At 42.1% G+C, this 19,861-nt stretch overlaps 2 protein-coding genes across 2 annotated transcripts; both read right to left on the bottom strand.

Annotated features, from left to right (window-relative positions):
* Window positions 1-1,286: 1,286 nt before the first annotated feature.
* LOC139416511 (ER degradation enhancer, mannosidase alpha-like 2) lies at window positions 1,287-13,167 on the bottom strand. The gene is made up of 11 exons (XM_071165206.1): window positions 12,952-13,167; window positions 9,763-9,873; window positions 4,216-4,255; window positions 4,002-4,107; window positions 3,749-3,874; window positions 3,379-3,590; window positions 3,074-3,215; window positions 2,843-2,967; window positions 2,616-2,760; window positions 2,402-2,523; window positions 1,287-2,276 (listed from the first exon to the last, which is right to left on the bottom strand). The coding sequence occupies exons 1-11, from the start codon at window positions 13,056-13,058 to the stop codon at window positions 1,800-1,802; spliced, it is 1,713 nt and encodes a 570-aa protein (XP_071021307.1). The 5' UTR covers window positions 13,059-13,167; the 3' UTR covers window positions 1,287-1,799.
* A 323-nt stretch (window positions 13,168-13,490) lies between these two features.
* Window positions 13,491-19,590, bottom strand: LOC139417285 (src-like-adapter 2). Its single transcript, XM_071166545.1, has 8 exons — window positions 19,247-19,590; window positions 18,074-18,210; window positions 17,104-17,203; window positions 16,906-16,992; window positions 16,705-16,808; window positions 16,443-16,592; window positions 14,863-14,995; window positions 13,491-14,743 (listed from the first exon to the last, which is right to left on the bottom strand). Exons 2-8 carry the CDS (start codon window positions 18,162-18,164, stop codon window positions 14,629-14,631), a joined length of 780 nt encoding a protein of 259 aa, XP_071022646.1. The 5' UTR covers window positions 18,165-18,210; window positions 19,247-19,590; the 3' UTR covers window positions 13,491-14,628.
* Window positions 19,591-19,861: the final 271 nt, after the last annotated feature.

The raw sequence follows: 19,861 nt of genomic DNA, 5'->3' as shown, positions 1-19,861 counted from the left end.
AGGTGGCAAGAGTAGGCAAAAACACGTCTGCCACACTGATCGTTAACACTAGGGCCCTCAGGAGTGTGTCCCCTCCTGTATTCCCTGTTCACTCACGACTGTGTGGCCAAGCACGACTCCAACACCATCATTAAGTTTGCTGACGACACAACAGTGGTAGGCCTGATCACCGACAACGATGGGACGGCCTATAGGGAGGAGGTCAGAGAACTGGCAGTGTGGTGCCAGGAAAACAATCTCTCCCTCAATGTGAGCAAGACAAAGGAGCTGATCGTGGACTATAGGAAAAGGCGGGCCGAACAGTCCCCCATTAACATTGACGGGGCTGTAGTGGAGCGGGTCGAGAGTTTCAAGTTCCTTGGTATCCACATCACCAACTATCATGGTCCAAACATACCAAGACAGTCGTGAAGAGGGCACAACAAAACCTATTCCCCCTCAGGATACTGAAAAGATTTGACATGGGTCCTCAGATCCTCAAAAGGTTCTACAGCTGCACCATTGAGAGCATCCTGATCGGTTGCATCACTACCTGGTATGGCAACTGCTCGGCATCACTGGGGCCAAGCTTCCTGCCATCCAGGACCTATAAAATAGGCGGTGTCAGAGGAAAGCCCATAAAATTGTCCGAGACTCCAGTCATCCAAGTTATAGACTGTTCTCTCTGCTACCGCACGGCAAGCGGTACCGGAGCGCCAAGTCTAGGACCAAAAGCCTCCTCAACAGCTTCTACCTCCAAGCCATAAGACTGCTCAAAAATTAATCAAATTGCCACCGGACAATTTACATGGACCTCCACTCTTTTTGTACACTGCTGCTACTCGCTGTTTATTATCTATGCATAGTCACTTCACCTACTTGTACAAATTACCTCAACACACTGACTCGGTACCGGTGCCCCCTGTACATAGTCTCGTTATTGTGTTACTTTTTATTATTACTTTTTATTTTAGCCTACTTGGTAAATATTTTCTTAACTCTCCTTGAACTGCACTGTAGGGTAAGGGCTTGTAAGTAAGCATTTCACGGTAAAGTCTACACTTGTTGTATTCGGCACATGCCAAATAAAATTTGATTTGATTTATATAAATAAGCTTTGTTTTCTTATTTATTCTATACATTTGCAAAAATGTCTAAAAACCTGTTTTTGTATTGTCATTATGGGGCATTGTGTGTGGATTATTTAATCAATTTTAGAATAAGGCTGTACTGTACCAAAATGTGGAAAAGTACTTTCCGAATACACTCAGTAATCAAGAGTTTATATACATCCTTGGTTCCATCACTTGAGTATGAAAATGTTTAATGCATACTATTATTTATTCATACCTTTCCTAACCACATGCCTATATTACAATGTATTTCAGAAACCAAGCTCAATGCCATGAATCAGAAAGCATTTTGTATAATGAAAACCACAGTAAATAATCTTTAATTTTCAGTGTTCAGTTAAAAGCTGGATACTTCAGGATTTTGGCAATGATGCCCTTTATCCACTTCCCCAGATTCCGATGAACTCGTCAATACCATTTTTATGTTTCTGTGTCCAGTAAGAAGGAAGTTAGAGGTAGTTTCGCGAGCCCATGCTAACTAGCATTAGTGTAATGACTGGTCTATGGGTAAAATGAAAATAGTAGCTCAAACTTTCTGTATATCCTGTTACTATCATACATAGAATATCTGCTCCCCATCTCTGCTTCGTTGACAAAAACAAAAAACGACCGTGGTTCAGACAGAGGCGAGATGGATTCCATCTTTAAGTGTAATCTTCAAAAAGTGAAAACATTTGTAAGTCCATGTCATGTGCCGTCTGTGAAGACTTGACCCATGACAGCTAGCCGTGCGCTGAAGGGCTGCATAGGGCAGGAGAGGAGAGGGGCTTTCCTCCTGCTCCCAGGCTTCAGTGCTATACTTTCTGAAGGATCCATAACAGGTGGCTCGGTCTCACTGTCTGTCTCCTGTGATTGGGTATCCTGTGGACTGGCAAGGGGTTCTGATAGGTTAAGGAGGATGTCCTGCAGCTCTCTGCGTTCCTCCTGCTTGCGGCTGCAGCAGTGAAGGGCAGCAGGGTCCAGCGGGTGGGCCTCTGTGTTGAAGATGTAACCCCCTGCCCCCAAAACACAGTCCTCACTGGGGCCAGTGCCCAGCTCAAAGTCCAGGCCACTGTTGTGAAGGAAGTTATCTGGATCGAACAGGAGGTAGAGGTACTTGATGGTTTCTGCCAGGAAGAAGGACTCCATGCGGTTGTCCAGCTTGTGATCTCTGATGTCTTTCACCTGAGGGAGGAGGTAGTAAAACAAAACAATTCTCAATCACAAACAACTTCTGTACGGAACATTCTGATTAGTCATAAATAAGTATTTGCTATCCAGCAGAGTCTTGAGGAGCGTGAACCACTCACACTGGCATAGCCACAGGGGACCCGTGTAATCTTCTCAATGGACTCCACAGCATCTCGACCGAGCTGCAGAAAGGTGTGGTCACCAGTGGCTTTGTACAGGTACATGGCACTCTCTATCAGCTCTGAAACAAGAAAAGGAGCAAAATACAAATACCAAGAAATATTCAGTATGACCCTTATGCACTATTGTAAGTGAGCAGGTTTTGTCTGGTACCTGGCCGTAAAGGGTATCCTTCTCTCTTGTCTACAGTGTACCCCTGTGGAATACTGTAGAATTCCGGGAGTCCTCCAAATTGTCTCCACACTGTGTAGTAGTTATGGAAAGTCCTCAATGCACTGTCCAGCTCACCGATCAAACTCTGAAACATTCACACAAACAAATTATATTTTCTTGGTTAAGAGGGAATACAGTAGATAAGCAAAATGAGAAATGTAGTTTACCTGTAGCCCTGGCCAGAAGGCCTCCAGTGATTGGAAAACAGGCATAGAGACCGTTCCCTTGTGCATCTGGACCCACAGGTACCAGTCATCAAACTTGGTGTAGTTTTTAATTGCCTTGTCATACTCTGTGGATGCCCAAAAATATAAACATCTATTACTAGTGTGCTTGCAATGTAAAATATGTATCCATCTACCACATGATCAAGTGGTCTGATGATAAACTAGTAATACCTAAGAACATTGACAGCAGTTCCTCATCTTGTAGCATGATAGAGCCCTTCACCAGGTACTCAAAGTACGAGTCCACACCGGCCCCTATACCTGCGTCCTGGGCCACCCATTTCTTGGAGAGCACATCAATGTGGTTCCCCACCTGGAAAAAATAAACAGCTCCTAGGTCACTGGGTCTGACAAAGTGTACCAAGCAATCTAAATGTTTCAATAAATCTACTGTATGAATATTACACAAATCACAAGAGGACAGCATAAAACAGATTGTCACAGGACTAAATCGGCAGCTCCTTTTGCCGACTCACCAGTCCTATCTCAGAGCGAGTCTTCCACAGTGACCGGAGGGCCTTGCGCGCCACGTCCTCAAATACGGGGTCCCCAGTGAGCCGGCTAAGGGCTGAAAACTCCAGGATGAAGGTGCCCACCCCAGCAGTACAGGTGACAGGGGTCTCTGTAGGGTTCACCCCTCTAAGCAGGTTCACCGTGCCATAGGGCATCCCTGTGGGCGTCTGGAACGCTGCAGACAAAAATAAAATATGAGCCTAATCTGGTCATATACAGAGCCAGGCAAATGCAATGTCAGAGCCATATGGCCATATGTTAGTGTGCATATGTGTGTCCTGGGCATCTGGAAGATGCAATAATAAAATAAATCAAATCATGTAGACGGCCCACCAGGGAGGAGTTTTCGTGCTGCGTCCTCAGCCATCCTGAGGAGGGGTCCAGAACAAGGCCAGCCAGGCTCCACCTCCATCCCGGCACGCTTAGACAGCAGGTGGGCCGAGAGAAGACCACCCACCACTGCACAGAAACCCAGCTCAGTTACAACCAACAAACACAGCTAAAAGCCTACATACATCTCCTAGACAAGAGCATTGTTTGACACTTTTTCATAGCTTAAATTTGAACCTATTCCCTGTAATCTCACCTCGAATGTTAGTCTCAAAAACAGATGCATTGACGTCGATGTCAAAGTCCACAGTGTCCTGAAGCAGAGTTGCCACACGCTGAAACTCAGTGTGGTTCCCCAGAATCTGAAAAAAGCAAATTGAGGCAACAAGATTGGGAGACCATTTAGTAACTCATTGTCACAGGTGTTGAATGACAAACTTAATATAAGATAATGACAAGAAGGTGCATACCAGCAATGTATCCAGGGCATCTATCAAAGTCAGTGAAACACTGAAAAGAAATGAGAGGTGCAACGTCATAGTCAAGTCAATACACTGCGAAATTATTGAATTTACATCTCAGATTGGAAAAGTGTGCTGTGGTATTGCATTCACAATTTAAAAGACTGAATGTATGAATTCAGTGTATTGTTTGTTTTTTGGGGATATCGCCTAGGACAATATGATCAAGACTATTTTCTAAGTAAGACAACATGAAACCTTTAACTTCTTATGGCTGCAGGGGCAGTATTGAGTAGCTTGGATGAAAGGTGCCCAGAGTAAACAGCCTGCTCCTCATTCCCAGTCGCTAATATGTGCATAGTATTATTAGTATTGGATAGAAAACACTGAAGTTTCTAAAACTGTTTGAATGATGTCTGCGAGTATAACAGAAATCATATGGCAGGCAAAAACCTGAGAAGAAATCCAAACAGGAAATGGGAAATCTGCAGTTGGTCGATTTTCAACCCAGCCCCTATTGAATACACAGTGGGATATTGGTTGTTGCACTTCCTAAGGTGTCCACTAGATGTCAATCGTCTTTAGAAACTTGTTTGAGGATTCTACTGTGAAGTGGGGGCTCATAAGGGCTGTTTGAGCCAGGGGTCTGGCAGATTGCCACAGGCTCTGAGGCGCAGTCACGAGAGAGTTAGCTCTCGTTCCATTGCTTTTCTACAGACATAGGAATTCTCCGGTTGGAACATTATTGATGTTTTATGTTAAAAACATCCTAAAGATTGATTCCATACATCGTTTGACATGTTACTACGGACAGTAACGGAACTTTTTGACATTTCGTCTGCAACTAGGGAATGCATGACTTTGGATTTGTTTACCAAACGGGCCAACAAAAGTAGCTCTTTGGACATAAATGATGGACATTATCGAACTAAATCAAACATTTAATGTGGAACTGGGATTCCTGGGAGTGCAATCTGATGAAGATCAAAGGTAAGTGAATATTTATAATGCTATTTCTGACTTCTGTTGACTACCTGATATGGCAGATATCTTTTTGGCTGCTTTGTTGTCTGAAAGCTGTACTCAGATTATTGCATGGTTTGCTTTTTCCGTAAAGTTTTTTTTAAATCTGCCACAGCGGTTGCATTAAGGAGAAGTGTATCTATATTTCCATGTCTAACAATTGTATTTTCATCGACATTTATGATGAGTATTTCTGTAAAATGTGGCTCTCTGCTATATCAGAGGATGTTTTTCGAACTAGTGAACATAACGCGCCAATGTATACTGAGATTTTTTTATATAAATATTCACTTTATCAAACAAAACATATGTATTGTGTAACATGAAGTCCTATGAGTGTCATCTGATGAAGATCATCAAAGGTTAGTGATTCATTTTCATCTCTATTTGTGCTTTTTGTGACTCCTCTCTTTGGCTGGAAAAATGGCAGAATTTTTCTGTGACTTGGCGGTGACCTAACAATCCACAAAAGTTTGTGGTGCTTTCACTGTAAAGCCTATTTGAAATCGGACACTTTGGTAGTATTAACAACAAGATTACCTTTAAAATAGTATAAGATGTATGTATGTATGTTTGAGGAATTTTAATTATGAGATTTCTGTTTTTTGAATTTGGCGCCCTGCACTTTCATTGGCTGTTGTCATATCAATCCCGTTAACGGGATTGCAGCCCTAAGACGTTTTAACCTGTCTTATCGAGACTGAAGTGTTTTACTGCAAAATATGAATTGCCACAATTGAATGCTATTCAAATTATGTATTAAAACAGAACAATTTAGTAAATAGCCCAAAGGAGCTTGAAATTTTTTTTAACGTTTTTTATTTTTTTTATCTACCAAATTGTGTGATGGGCACTTTTTCAAAAGGAAAAAAAATGGTCTCTAAAATAAAAATAATAGTTCTGGGTCCATACATGTTAAGGGAAGAGATAGAATGACAGTTTAATTAGTTAAAGAATTTCAACAAGTTTTTGCAATTGTTTGTGAATTGCAGCATGTAATTTATTCCAAAAAAATACTTGTTTAACTACTGACCCACAGATTTCTGCTGACTCCACAGGCTTCAAGCTTCCTTTTTAAAAGGCATTTTCTCAGCTATTTGCAATACAGGTATGATTGAAGAATTAAGCAGGTGTTAACCATGGCCTTTGCTACACAGAAAGCAGCAGTTTACTATTGTCAACACTGATTAAATCAGTAGACCTATATCCATATCTTTGAAAATACCATATACTGTGCATTCAGAAAGTATTCAGCCCCCTTCCCCGTTTCCACATTCTGTTACATTAGCCTTATTTCTAAAATGGATTAAATGAAATATCCTCAATCTACACATAATACCCAATAAAGACAAAGCGAAAACAGGTTTAGAAATGTTTGCCAATTATTTACACAAGTATTCAGACCCTTTACTTGGAGACTCGAACTTGAGCTCAGGTGCATCCTGTTTCCATTGATCATCTTGATGTTTCTACTTAATTGGAGTCAATCTGTTTTTGTTTTGTTTGTTTGATTGGACAAGATTTGGAAAGGCACACACCTATCTATATAAAAGGTCCCACAGTTGACAGTGCATGTCAGAGCAGAAACCAAGCCATGAGGTTGAAGGAATTGTTCATTGAGCTCCGAGACAGGATTGTGTCAAGCCACAGATCTGTGGAAGTGTACCAAAAACATTTCTGCAGCATTGAAGGTTCCCAAGAATACAGTGGACTCCATTATTCTTAAATGGAAGAAGCTTGGAACAACCAAAACTCTTTCTAGAGCTGGCCGCCCAGCCAAACTGAGCAATCGGGGGAGAAGGGCTTTGTTCATGGAGGTGATCAAGACCCCGATAGTGACTGACAGAGCTCAAGAGTTCCTCTGTGGAGTTTCTTCAAAAAGGCTCCTAAAGGACTCTCAGACCATTGAGAAACAAGATTCTCTGGGTCTGATGAAACCAAGATTGAACTCTTTAGCCAGAATGCCAAGCGTCACGTCTGGAGGAAATGTTCAAATATTTCTAAAAACCTGTTTTTGCTTTGTCATTATGGGGTATTGTGTGTAGACTGAGTGGGAAAAAACAAACAATTGAATACATTTTAGAACAAGGCTGTAACTTTTTTGTTGTTTACTTTTTGCAAATGCATTGAAAATGAAATACAGAAATATTTAAAGTATCATACCCGACTCAATACTTTGTAGAAGCAAGCACCTTTGGCAGGATTACAGCTGTGAGTCATTGTGGGTAAGTCTAAAAGCTTTCCACATCTGGATTGTACAACATTTGCCAATTATTCTTTTCAAAATTCTTCAAGCTCTTGCCATATATTTCCAAGTAGATATAAGTCAAAGCTCTAACTCGGATACTCTAGGTAAATTGTTCTCTTGCTTAGCAACTCCAGTGTTGATTTGGCCTTGTGTTTTAAGTTATTGTCCTGCTGAAAGGTGAATTAATCTCTTCGTGTCTGGTGAAAAGCAGACAGACAGGTTTTCCTCTAGCATTTTGCCTGTATTTAGCTCCATTACGTTTATGTTTTCTCCTGAAAAACTCCCCCGTCCTTAACGATTACAAGCATACCCACAACATGATGCAGCCACCACTATGCTTGAAAATATGGAGAGTGGTACTTTGTATTCAGGACAAAAATTGAATTGCTTTGTCACATTTTTTGCAGTATTACTTTAGTGCCTTGTTGCAAACAGGATGCATGTGTTGGAATATTTTTTATTCTGTACAGGCTTCCTTTTCACCATGTCAACTAGGTTAAATATTGTGGACTAACTACAATGTTGGTCCATCCTCAGTTTTTATTTTTACCCATCTACCAACAGGTGCACTTCTTTGCAAGACATTGGAAAACCTCCCTGGTCTTTATGGTTGAACCTGTGTTTGAAATTCACTGCTCGACTGAGAGACCTTACAGATAATTGTATATCTGGGGTACAGAGATGAGGAAGTCATTAGAAAATCATGTTAAAATCTATTATTGCACACAGAGTGAGTCCATGCAACTTATGTGACTTGTTAAGCACATTTTTACTCCTGAACTTATTTAGGCTTGCCTTAACAAAGGGGTTGAATACTTGACTCAAGACGTTCCAACTTTTAATTTTGTATTAATTTGTAACATTTCTAAAAACATTATTCCACTTTGACATTATGGGGTATTGTGTGTAGGCCAGTGACAAAAAAAATCTACATTTAAATCGATTTTAAATTAAGGATGTAACACATTTTGGAAAAAGTCAAGGGGTGTGAATATACTGTATCTGCAGATAGTTGCCCCCAAAAAACTACAAGTATGCAAACTAGGGAGCCAAATCAACAGCTACTGACGAGTCACTTACTTTAAAGTCACTGTCTGGCAGGGCCTGATGGACTTCATATCGAAAATACAAACAAGATCTTTATTTTATTTGTCCCGATGCGATGCCATGGACATACTATGTAGTTGTATGATTTATGAATGGCAAGGATGTATGAGATTGATTAAAGTCTATCAGTCAGTTCGACAGCATTTATAAACTAGTCAAGCTTGCTGTTAGTCAATCAAATCACAGTAAGCCTATACGCCAGCACTTCGTAGCTGCATATGAAACACACAAAATACAATAAATTAATGTGCACAAACACACCCAGGTACCGGGAGGCAGGACAGACAGCAGACTGTCAAACCAGCAGGGTTTCCCTGTCATCGCTCACTTTGTGCAGACAGGTGCCTGTCCAATCAATAGATCACTAGGAGATGCATAAATCATACAACTACATAGTGTGTCCATGGCGTCGCAGAGAGGACAAGGAAGAGAGAGGCCCAACTCGGCGGAAAATCTGTCTCACTCCATCAGGTTGCGTTTTTCCCGTTGTGTCGCACACAAAGCAAGGAGTTTTTGTGTAGAGGTCAACGAGAGTGTTGAATTTGGTCAACCAAAAAATGTATGGCTTATTTGCTACCTGAGGTTTATTTAATAAAATAGAAGCTTAAGTTGTTACGAGTGTACTGATATAAGTAGGACACGTGACATCCCGGAAACTTTGAGAAAAAACACGACAACTACGATATCTCGAGATGGCTATGCTTATTCATGGTTTGAGGCTAGTAGCACAGCATCTCTATCCATTGAATACAGGCGGTTGACATCAACAACCCTCAAAGAATATTCAAAAAAGGATTACAATAATGAGATGTATCCAACAATCCAAAGAAAGGATAGGAGGGAGCTAGCTGTGCCGCTTTGTGGACAACTCCCATTGGTAGGGCAGAGAGACATGTATCGTGTCAGTATATCCAAAATATTTGATATAGTTCATTCTAGCGGGAGTGGGCCCGGCTGACTTTTTTTTTCAGACTTGCGAATTGAAAAGTAGCCTAGTTTATTTAAGTGGAAAAAGTCCCCCGGCTGAAAATGAGTGTATAGGACAGCCGGTGCTAGTGGAAAACACTGAGGTTCCAGGTGGTTTGGGCTATTGATTGTCCAGGTATCTTGGCTGTGTCATTCACAGGAAATTACAACATTGGTTTATTGTCAAACAACTGCAGAGGCAACAGTCATACCTGCCCCATGTATCCTGGCCATCACAGGTCAGGGGCCGCAGTTCGTCATATGGATAAGCATGATCCAAGTAGCTGTTGTATGCATGATAAAACATGGACTTGATTTTCTCCCTGTCAGGAAAGAACAAACCCGAGTAGATAAGGTGTTAAAAGAGCCGATCAAGCGGAACCCCATGACTAATCCTAGCCCTTGATCACGATTTGGTTCCATTACACAATTTACTGGACTAAAGCCCAAATCTAATGAAAAGCTGATTATTATTATTTTTTTTACATGCGTGAACGAGCACGTACACGCTGGAATTACACTGAACACAAAATAGAAATTCAACATGCAACATTTTAAAATATTTACTTACAGTTAATAAGGAAATCAGCCAATTGAAATAAATTAATTAGGCCCTAATCTATAGATTTCACACGACTGGGAATACAGATAACCATCGGTTGGTCATAGACTACCTTAAAAAAAGGTTAGGAGCGTGGATCAGAAAATTTATTGATGGCAATTTGAATGCACAGAGATACCGTGATGAGATCCTGAGGCCCATTGTCAAGCCATTCATCCGCCACCTTCACCTCATGTTTCAGTATGATAATGCATTGCGCCATGTCACAAATCAAATCAAATTTTATTTGTCACATACACATGGTTAGCAGATGTTAATGCGAGTGTAGCGAACTAGAAGCTTGTGCTTCTAGTTCCGACAATGCAGTAATAAGCAACGAGTAATCTAGCTAACAATTCCAAAACTACTACCTTATACACACAAGTGTAAAGGGATAAAGAATATGTACATAAAGATATATGAATGAGTGATGGTACAGAGCGGCATAGGCAAGATGCAGTAGATGGTATCGAGTACAGTATATACGTATACATATGAGATAAATAATGTAGGGTATGTAAACATGATATTATGTAGCATTGTTTAAAGTGGCTAGTGATATATTTTACATCAATTCCCATTATTAAAGTGGCTGGAGTTGAGTCAGTGTGTTGGCAGCAGCCACTCAATGTTAGTGGTGGCTGTTTAACAGTCTGATGGCCTTGAGATAGAAGCTGTTTTTCAGTCTCTCGGTCCCAGCTTTGATGCACCTGTACTGACCTCGCCTTCTGGATGATAGCGGGGTGAACAGGCAGTGGCTCGGGTGGTTCATGTCCTTGATGATCTTTATGGCCTTCCTGTGACATCGGGTGGTGTAGGTGTCCTGGAGGGCAGGTAGTTTGCCCCTGGTGAAGCGTTGTGCAGACCTCACTACCCTCTGGAGAGCCTTACGGTTGTGGGCAGAACAGTTGCCGTACCAGGCGGTGACACAGCCCGACAGGATGCTCTCGATTGTGCATCTGTAGAAGTTTGTGAGTGCTTTTGGTGACAAGCCGAATTTCTTCAGCCTCCTGAGGTTGACGAGGCGCTGCTGCGCCTTCTTCACGATGCTGTCTGTGTGGGTGGACCAATTCAGTTTGTCTGTGATGTGTACGCCGAGGAACTTAAAACTTACTACCCTCTCCACTACTGTTCCATCGATGTGGATAGGGGGGTGTTCCTTCTGCTGTTTCCTGAAGTCCACAATCATCTCCTTAGTTTTGTTGACGTTGAGTGTGAGGTTATTTTCCTGACACCACACTCCGAGGGCCCTCACCTCCTCCCTGTAGGCCGTCTCGTCGTTGTTGGTAATCAAGCCTACCACTGTTGTGTCGTCCGCAAACTTGATGATTGAGTTGGAGGCATGCGTGGCCACGCAGTCGTGGGTGAACAGGGAGTACAGGAGAGGGCTCAGAACGCACCCTTGTGGGGCCCCAGTGTTGAGGATCAGCGGGGTGGAGATGTTGTTACCTACCCTCACCACCTGGGGGCGGCCCGTCAGGAAGTCCAGTACCCAGTTGCACAGGGCGGGGTCGAGACCCAGGGTCTCGAGCTTGATAACGAGTTTGGAGGGTACTATGGTGTTAAATGCTGAGCTGTAGTCGATGAACAGCATTCTCGCATAGGTATTCCTCTTGTCCAGATGGGTTAGGGCAGTGTGGTTGAGATTGCATCGTCTGTGGACCTATTTGGGCGGTAAGAAAATTGGAGTGGGTCTAGGGTGTCAGGATCTGTACACAATTCCTGGAAGCTGAAAATGTCCCAGTTCTTCCATGGCCTGCATACTCACCAGACATGTCACCCATTGAACATGTTTGGGATGCTCTGGACGAAGTGTACGACAGTGTGTTCCAGTTCCCGTCATTTTTCGTAAACTTCACACAGCAATTGAAGAGGAATGGTGGGACAACATACCACAGGCCACAATCAACAGCCTGATCAACTCTATGCAACGGAAATGTGTTGCGCTGAAGCAGATAGTGACTGGTTTTCTGATCCAAGCACATGCCCTTTCTTTAAGGTATCTGCGATCAACCGATTCATATCTCTATTCCCAGTCATGTGAAATCCATAGTTTAGGGCATGATGAATTTATTTCATTGTGACTGATTTCCTTATATGAACTTTAACTTGGTAAAATATGTTTTTAATTGTTGTATGTTACTTTCATATTTTCGTTCAGTTTAAATTCAAGCGCATGATGCCATTGACGCTAGCAGCCCGTGTTTTCTCTCATTCACTGCCTTGCATTGTAATGTCAGCATGTGCATAAAACACTTCGTTTGATTTGTGTTTTAAAAGGCATCTTCTGTACAGGGGGGTTTGTTAAGAGACCAGATGCTCAATCTGGACATGAACACGCGTCACTTGCGGTACGGATTTAGGACCTTATCAGCAAGAAATCCTTCAAAAAAAGTGACATTGATACACACCCTTGATATGGTTAGTGTTCTCACACGGTCATATCTCCACGTTACAGCACTTGTTTATAAAAACAGACGTAAAACAAGAAGCGACCACCTGTGCTGATTAGCTATATCGAGTGCGCCGAACATCAGTGTGTAAACGTAACTCGGGAAGTGTAGTTTCGTCGGATGGAAGCAGTCGAATATTTTTTATTTGAAGGATAATGTTTCGAAATCCGACGAAACCTTAAACACAGCATCGAGATTGTAGTTCACATGAGATAGTCTTGGGCTTAGCCAATGGCTGAAAACTGTAGGGAGAAGGCATAATATCGCCTAGTTTGAGAGTTACAACATAACGTTAGCTAACAGACGTGTGATAAAAGCCTAACGTCACTAGATTGTCATTACTGTACCTGTAGTGTGCCATCTCCAGCTCTGTAAACTCTTGTCCTTTCGCATTGCTGATCAATGTAAAAACGTGAATTACGCACAAAATAGTAGTGCACAGCAACCTAAGCATGAATAAACGAGGTATAGCTAGGATAACAGCTAAAAACACTGATTAAATTATCAAATGCAACACCACCACACACTAGGGATCGCTAACAGGAAGTAAATTGAATAGACATGACGCGTGCGTCGTGGGTGCTGAAGTCTTCCGCAACCTGACGACCTACACATTTCCTCCAGCAGGCAGCGATGTTACACAAGCTACAGTATGATACTGCAATTTCCACTCAATCTTCTTTAAATTGCATTTGGTTATTTGTTTAAACTTCTCTGATTTGAAGAAAAAAATATACATAGAAAAATGTTTCAACATTTTTAAAATTATTTTTTAAATGTAGGATAGTAAAGAAAACATTTCCACAATTTGTATTGATCACAAAGCTCAATATTGAGCACATAATGTATACAGTCTATTGTTTCAGTTGATGAAACCACATAAGAACATTTAAGTGTTTTATACCATATTAAAAACTGGGTGGTTCGAGCCCTGATTGCTGATTGGCTGAAAGCTGTGGTATGAGACAGTACACCATATGGAATGAAACATTTATTTGTACTTTTCTAAATACGTTTACGTGTTGCGTCTTGCATAATAACAGCCCTTAGCCGTGGTATATTGGCCATATACCACAAACCCTCTTGCCTTATTGCTTAAATATTACACATAACTTTGAGATGTTATTCAGCACAAATCATAACTTTCTGCTGTCTCTGCCGCACTATATTTTTTTCCACTGCACCTTGACCATATCCTGTGTCAAAGTTATACTGCGGTGCGGTGGAGAACAAGCAACAGCTAAAAGGTGTTTCTGTTCAGGACAGGAAACCCATACAACAAACATTTCCTTTTTTTCAAGGTAGCTCAACAAAACCAACCAAATAGTCTGTTTACTGATGATAGGGGATCTATTTGAAACATGCAGGTGGTTATGCCTTTCATATATAGGGCTGTATACCTACCATCACACTACTTTCTGTAAGGAACATTGCAATCAGCTGTGGTTACTTAGAATCACGAGTAAGGCTGAATGGAACATTTCGTTATGAAGTTAGCAGCTTTTCAAAAACCATAATAAATGGTAACATATCTTGTCACTGTCTTTAGACCTACTGTTCTAGTTTAACATTAGAGATCATGTACACAATCTGACACAGTGAGGATCATCATCTCATTCCGGACACTTTTTCCATGTTGCAACCTGTAATTAGTTTGAATGCATGATCTCTTTAGAACACTGTGTTCCTATGGGCACAGATACTCCCTTATTTCTGTAAAGTATTTTTTAGTCTGCCTCCAGGATCTAAAAATGTCTTCTGATCATGAATCCAAGCAAATATGGGTCTCGTCTGCTTGGCAATGTGAGCACTTGACAACCATAGCTTTGAGAACAATGGTTGTCTACAGTGGTTGAGTTGTGAATCCCAGTTCCCTCAACAATGTTCAAGATCCACTAGGTTCATGGCCACGTGATATGGTCCTCAGGTACCCTCTGCCCCAATAGGTAAGCTCCTTGCTCTGTTTTACTCCCCGTTTTAGTCTGTGTATCTCACTATTTGTCTCTCTGAGGACAGCTCCAGTCTCAGCTGTCCCATTTCTGGCTGCAGTCCCCTGTCATGAAGAGGTAGGAACTGATGGCCTCTCTCAGGCCCTCGCTCACCAGGGAATCCTCATTGACCTTGCCAAAAATCATGGAGCTGCAGACAGATAGAGAGAAAACCCATTAGTGAGGAAATGCTGATAAATAATAGATTTATTGGCAGACATGCATACACAGAGACTGGCATCTTATTACGACAACAGTACATGACCTCACCTGTCCGCATCTTTCCAGTTGAGGGTGGACTTCCTGACGGCCAAGGGTATTGGGCCAGTAGCCACAGGAATGCTGTTGGACCCCTGGATGAAGCAAGGCTCCCCCAACAGACAGCACAGCCCATCAGTGACCTCTGGAAGGAAACATAAATCAGTCTGTTGCAACTCAGGTTTCACATGAATACTACAGTACAATGACTGAAGATGCCCCCAGCTTTCAATCCACTGCTACCTGTGCACAGTGGTGTGAAGTACTTAAGTCAAAATACTTAAGTCGGGCCTCCCGAGTGGCGCTATGCGCCACTAGAGATTCTGGGTTCGAGTCCAGGCTCTGTTGCAGTCGGCCGCGACCGGGAGACCCATGGGGCGGCGCACAATTGGCCCAGCGTCGTCTGGGTTAGGACGGCAGAGATGCCCTAGTCCCAATTTACACTAGCGACTCCTGTGGCGGGCTGGGTGCAGTACACGCTGACACGGTCGCCAGGTGCACGTTGTTTCCGCCGATACATTGGTGCGGCTGGCTTCCTGGTTGGGCATTGTGTGGGCATTATGTCAAGAAGCACTGCGGCTTGGTTGGGTTGTGTTTCGGGGGACGCACGTCTCTCGACCTTCGCCTCTCCCGACTCCATATGGGAGTTTCAGAGATGAGACAAGACTGTAACTACCAATTGGATACCACAAAATCGGGGAGAAAAAGTAACCCTCCAAAAAAAAAAAAAGACTTAAGTCGTTTTTTGGGGTATCTGTACTTTACATTTCTGACTACTTTTACTTCACTACATTCCCAAAGAAAATAATGTACTTTTTACTCCATACATTTTCCCTGACATCCAAAAGTACTTGTTACATTTTGAATGCTTAGCAGGACAGGAAAATGGTCCAATTCCCACACTTATCAAGAGAACATCCCTGGTCACCCCTACTGCCTCTGATTTGGCGGACTCACTAAACACACATGCTTTGTTTATAAATTATGTCTGAGTGTTGGAGTGTGCCCCTGGCTATCTGTAAATAAAATATTGGTTTGTTTAATATAAGGAATTTGAAATTATTTATACTTTTAATACTTAAGTATATTTGATCAATTGCATTTTGTTTAACCTTTATTTAACTAGGCAAGTCAGTTAAGAACAAATTCTTATTTACAATGACTGCCTACCCTGGCCAAACCAGGACGACACTGGGCCAATTGTGCGCCGCCCTATGGGATTCCCAATCACGGCTAGATGTGTGTTACAGCCTGGATTTGAACCAGGGACTGTAGTGACACCTGCGATGCAGTGCCTTAGACCGCTGCTCCACTTGGGAGCCCATTTACTATGGATACTTAAGTACTTATTTAAAACCAAATACTTTCAGACTTTTATTCAAATAGCATTTTACTGGGTGACTTTTACTTGAGTCATTTTCTATTAAGCTATCTTTACTTTTACTCAAGTATGAAACATTGGGTGCCTTTTCCACCACTCCTTGTACAGAGGTTCAAATGTGTGGGTTGGACACAAAAGGGTTTGAAAAGTTGTATCTACAGCATTCAACATGTTCTAAACTGCTGTATACGCTTGAACCACCTCTACTGACCTGAGTAGTGGTCCACTAGGGCTGTGAGGGTGGGGAAGGTGAGGCAGGGGGAGATGAAGTGCCAGCCGTTCTCCAGTTGTTGGATCCGGTAGTGTTTGACTGAGCAACGGTCCTGGTCACTGGTCTTACGCACTGACAGGGAGTGGGCACCTAGATTGGATCGTGTACACCATACTTCAGTTGTATCCCTTCGGGTTTATCAATTACAACTTTAAGCTGCTTTCCCTGTTCTTGTTAGCATTTGATTGTGAACTAAACTCACCAGGGCGGGTCTGACTTTCCCGGACCAGAAAAGAGCCAGTCTGGTTGTTGGGCAGCAACAGGAGCTCCTCAGCCTTCTTTCTGCTGAGACCCTCATACTGACACCTAGGGAAAGAGAATAGAGAAAGAGTTAGAAATAGAAAGACAGATCCGTGTAAATAGAGCTCCAAAGGAGAATAGTCAGATGGATCAGCAGACTCACCTGTGGTACACCCTGGCTGTGTAGCTGCTGGGGATGTAGCTCTCATTGCCTGTGGCAGAGGATCTCACTTTCCACCATTCCCCCTCGCTACATAGACATGCACATTCACAGAAACACATAAAAGCGATACATAGGTTTTATAGAAAAAGCACAGTACAGTTGTAATAACCATAAATATGGTTAAATATGGTTTCTTACTCTGAAAGCACATTGATTCTCTCTCCCGCACGGATACTGCTGTTTGCTGGATGTCCAGTGGGATAGTTATACAGGGCCACTACCACATACCTGCTGCTCTCTATGGACAATACAGAGACAAGGAAAATGACTGTCACTCTGACTCTACTATAAGAACCTCAAACCATGTACATTTATGCTTTCAATTCACACTTGAGTATTCATGGTTAGACCTTTCCAAGTTACAACAAATAAATGATTACAAATTATTACTGTGATAAACTAACATCTTGAGTGACAGCTCAAAAAGTAGGACTTCTTTGTCACCCAGCCTGGTCTCATAGACAATTCATAACATATTGTACGAATTGCAATATGTAACATATTATATGAATGGTAATTCATAACATACCATATGAAATGGATGATGGACTTCCACAAATTAATTCATACCATACAAAATGTAACATATCATACAAATTGGAGTGTCATAGATTTACATGTACTATGTTACGTCTACCCCAGAGTCCAGAGTGTGTCACCTGGTCCCTGGTCACACCACTTCTAAATATAGGTCTTTCGCTTCTTGCTTTTTTCTTTTCACACCTCTTGTGGTTTAACAGAAGACCAGGCCAGTAGGTTTTTTTTTTCTCTCTTTTCTGCACACCAACTACGGTGACATTTAATGTAGGGGCTAATCACCACACCATGTATGTACAGAAACACTAACTACATTTTTTCATCATTATATTGGTCACATTGTTTTGATCTATAAATGTACATCAGATGCAGGCCATCCGGTGATTGTCCTTTAAAATGGACCTAGCTGTTGTGCACATTTTCAATTCCCTGGCCTATAGGTTTCAGTCCAGACAAACCCAGAGCCATTGACCCTTGGGGACACTGCCCATCTGAGATATGCTAGTACTGGCTTGTTGCCCAGAGCCTTATCCTTTCCTGTGCTCAATCTGACATAGAGCCCAGGTCTTACCCAGTATGACCGGCTCAGCGAGTTCTTCCTGGCCCAGCAAGGCTGCATGAGTGCTGGATCCCTGATGCTCTTTACTGGGCCCACTGCCCATGGCGATGTGGAGCTCTTATGGAAGGGATACCAGAGAACTCTGGGGGCTGGAGGGAATCACAGGTATGGATTAGTAGCCCATTTGGTTACTGAGGTACATCTGGGTGGGCGTCATGTCTTCTTGATGTACTGTTGCATCAATCACAATTCATTGTAACTTATGCCAGATAACATATATCAAAACAAACACTATTAAGGGCATTTCAAATAGCCCTGTATGTCATTTCTTTCTCCATTTATTGTCAGAAAGCTGGATCAGCGATAACTTGAACAAAGGGAGGGAGGAAGTTGAAAACCACACTTCTTCTGAACACCCTTTAGTTTCCAACCAAATTCTTGTTTTTACACATGGGCTGCTGGAGTGTCGAGAGTGCTGGTTGGCAAGGAAAATAAGGGGCTTTCATCTGAATACATAATGATAGAACAGGCAGTCTTTTGTGTGTCACTCTCTAACTGATGTAAACACGAATGCACTAACGTGCAAACTAGTTCAAGTGTCAAAGGTAAAAAAAGGTAACAGTACTCATTTTGGGTGCAGGAAATCTGCCATTTTTCTAAGCCAATATTCTATAAGAAGCGTCAGTACTCAAGCATTAGAAAATGTGAGGTGCCGTTACTCAGTACCAGTGTGTTATTGCCCAAGTTGAACATTTCATGTAGTACAATCATTGAGTGGATACATTTTACGTATGTGTGGTCCGGGAATCAAACCCACTATCCTTGTGTTGCAAGCACCATGCTCTACCAACTGAGCTACAAGGAATCATCTAATGTTCCATTATAACATACAGAACAGATGACCATTATCAACCATAGCAGTCTGCCAACCAGGAGTCAGGAAACACAGCAGGGGCATAGATCTGGCTGGACAATAAAAAAATAAAAAAACGTATTTATAAAGTCTTCATATAAGATCAGTTTGTCCTATATATTTATGTGACCTTGTCCTCTTTCTGTTAAAGCAAAAAAAACATGCTTTTAATGAGTTAAATCAGGGTCGAATAAAACAACAACTTTTTACATGTACATTAAATACAGTGAGATCAATTAGACTTGACAGCTTCAAAAAGAGTTAGTACTCACAGCATTGCCCTGTTGTGGCTCTGGTGACGATCAGCAGCACTCTGATGCTGTGGAATGAGTTGATGTCAGAGCTGTAGAGTACCGCAGGGATAGAGGTATAACCCAGTGAGGCCCAGAGGTCGAGTCCAGTGGGTCTGGGTGTTTCACACTGCTGGTAACATTCACATGTGTAATGTGAGTATGACGTGTGCGTATTTGAGAATCTGTGTGAGAGTCCTTTAGACACCAATGGAGAATGAGTGTTCTCCTCCTCTGTGATGTTCCAATGGGGGAAAGGAGCCAGTGGTGATAGATGGAGGCTCTGTAGGTGTAGCACAGCAGAGTCCTCTGTAGTACATCTGAGTGGAGAGATGTGAGAGGAGGGGGGTTTATATTCACCTCTTACTCTGACACTCAGTTTCCTGTTTCAACAAGACCTGAACTTTCAAAGACAGAGCGAAGAGAGGGAGATGAAGAGTGAGGGAAGACAAAGATAAAGGGTGGCACAAAGAGAAAGGAAGAAAGGTTGTATTCAACAATAAATCAAATCAAATTGTCACATGCGCTGAATACAAAAGGTGTAGACCTTACCGTGAACTGCTTACTTACAAGCCCTTAACCAACAATGCAGTTCAA

Source organism: Oncorhynchus clarkii, chromosome 9 (assembly GCF_045791955.1).
Source record: "Oncorhynchus clarkii lewisi isolate Uvic-CL-2024 chromosome 9, UVic_Ocla_1.0, whole genome shotgun sequence".
Lineage (NCBI taxonomy): Eukaryota > Metazoa > Chordata > Actinopteri > Salmoniformes > Salmonidae > Oncorhynchus > Oncorhynchus clarkii.
Note: the sequence above shows the minus strand (reverse complement) of the source record. Positions and strands in the feature narration are given on the sequence as shown.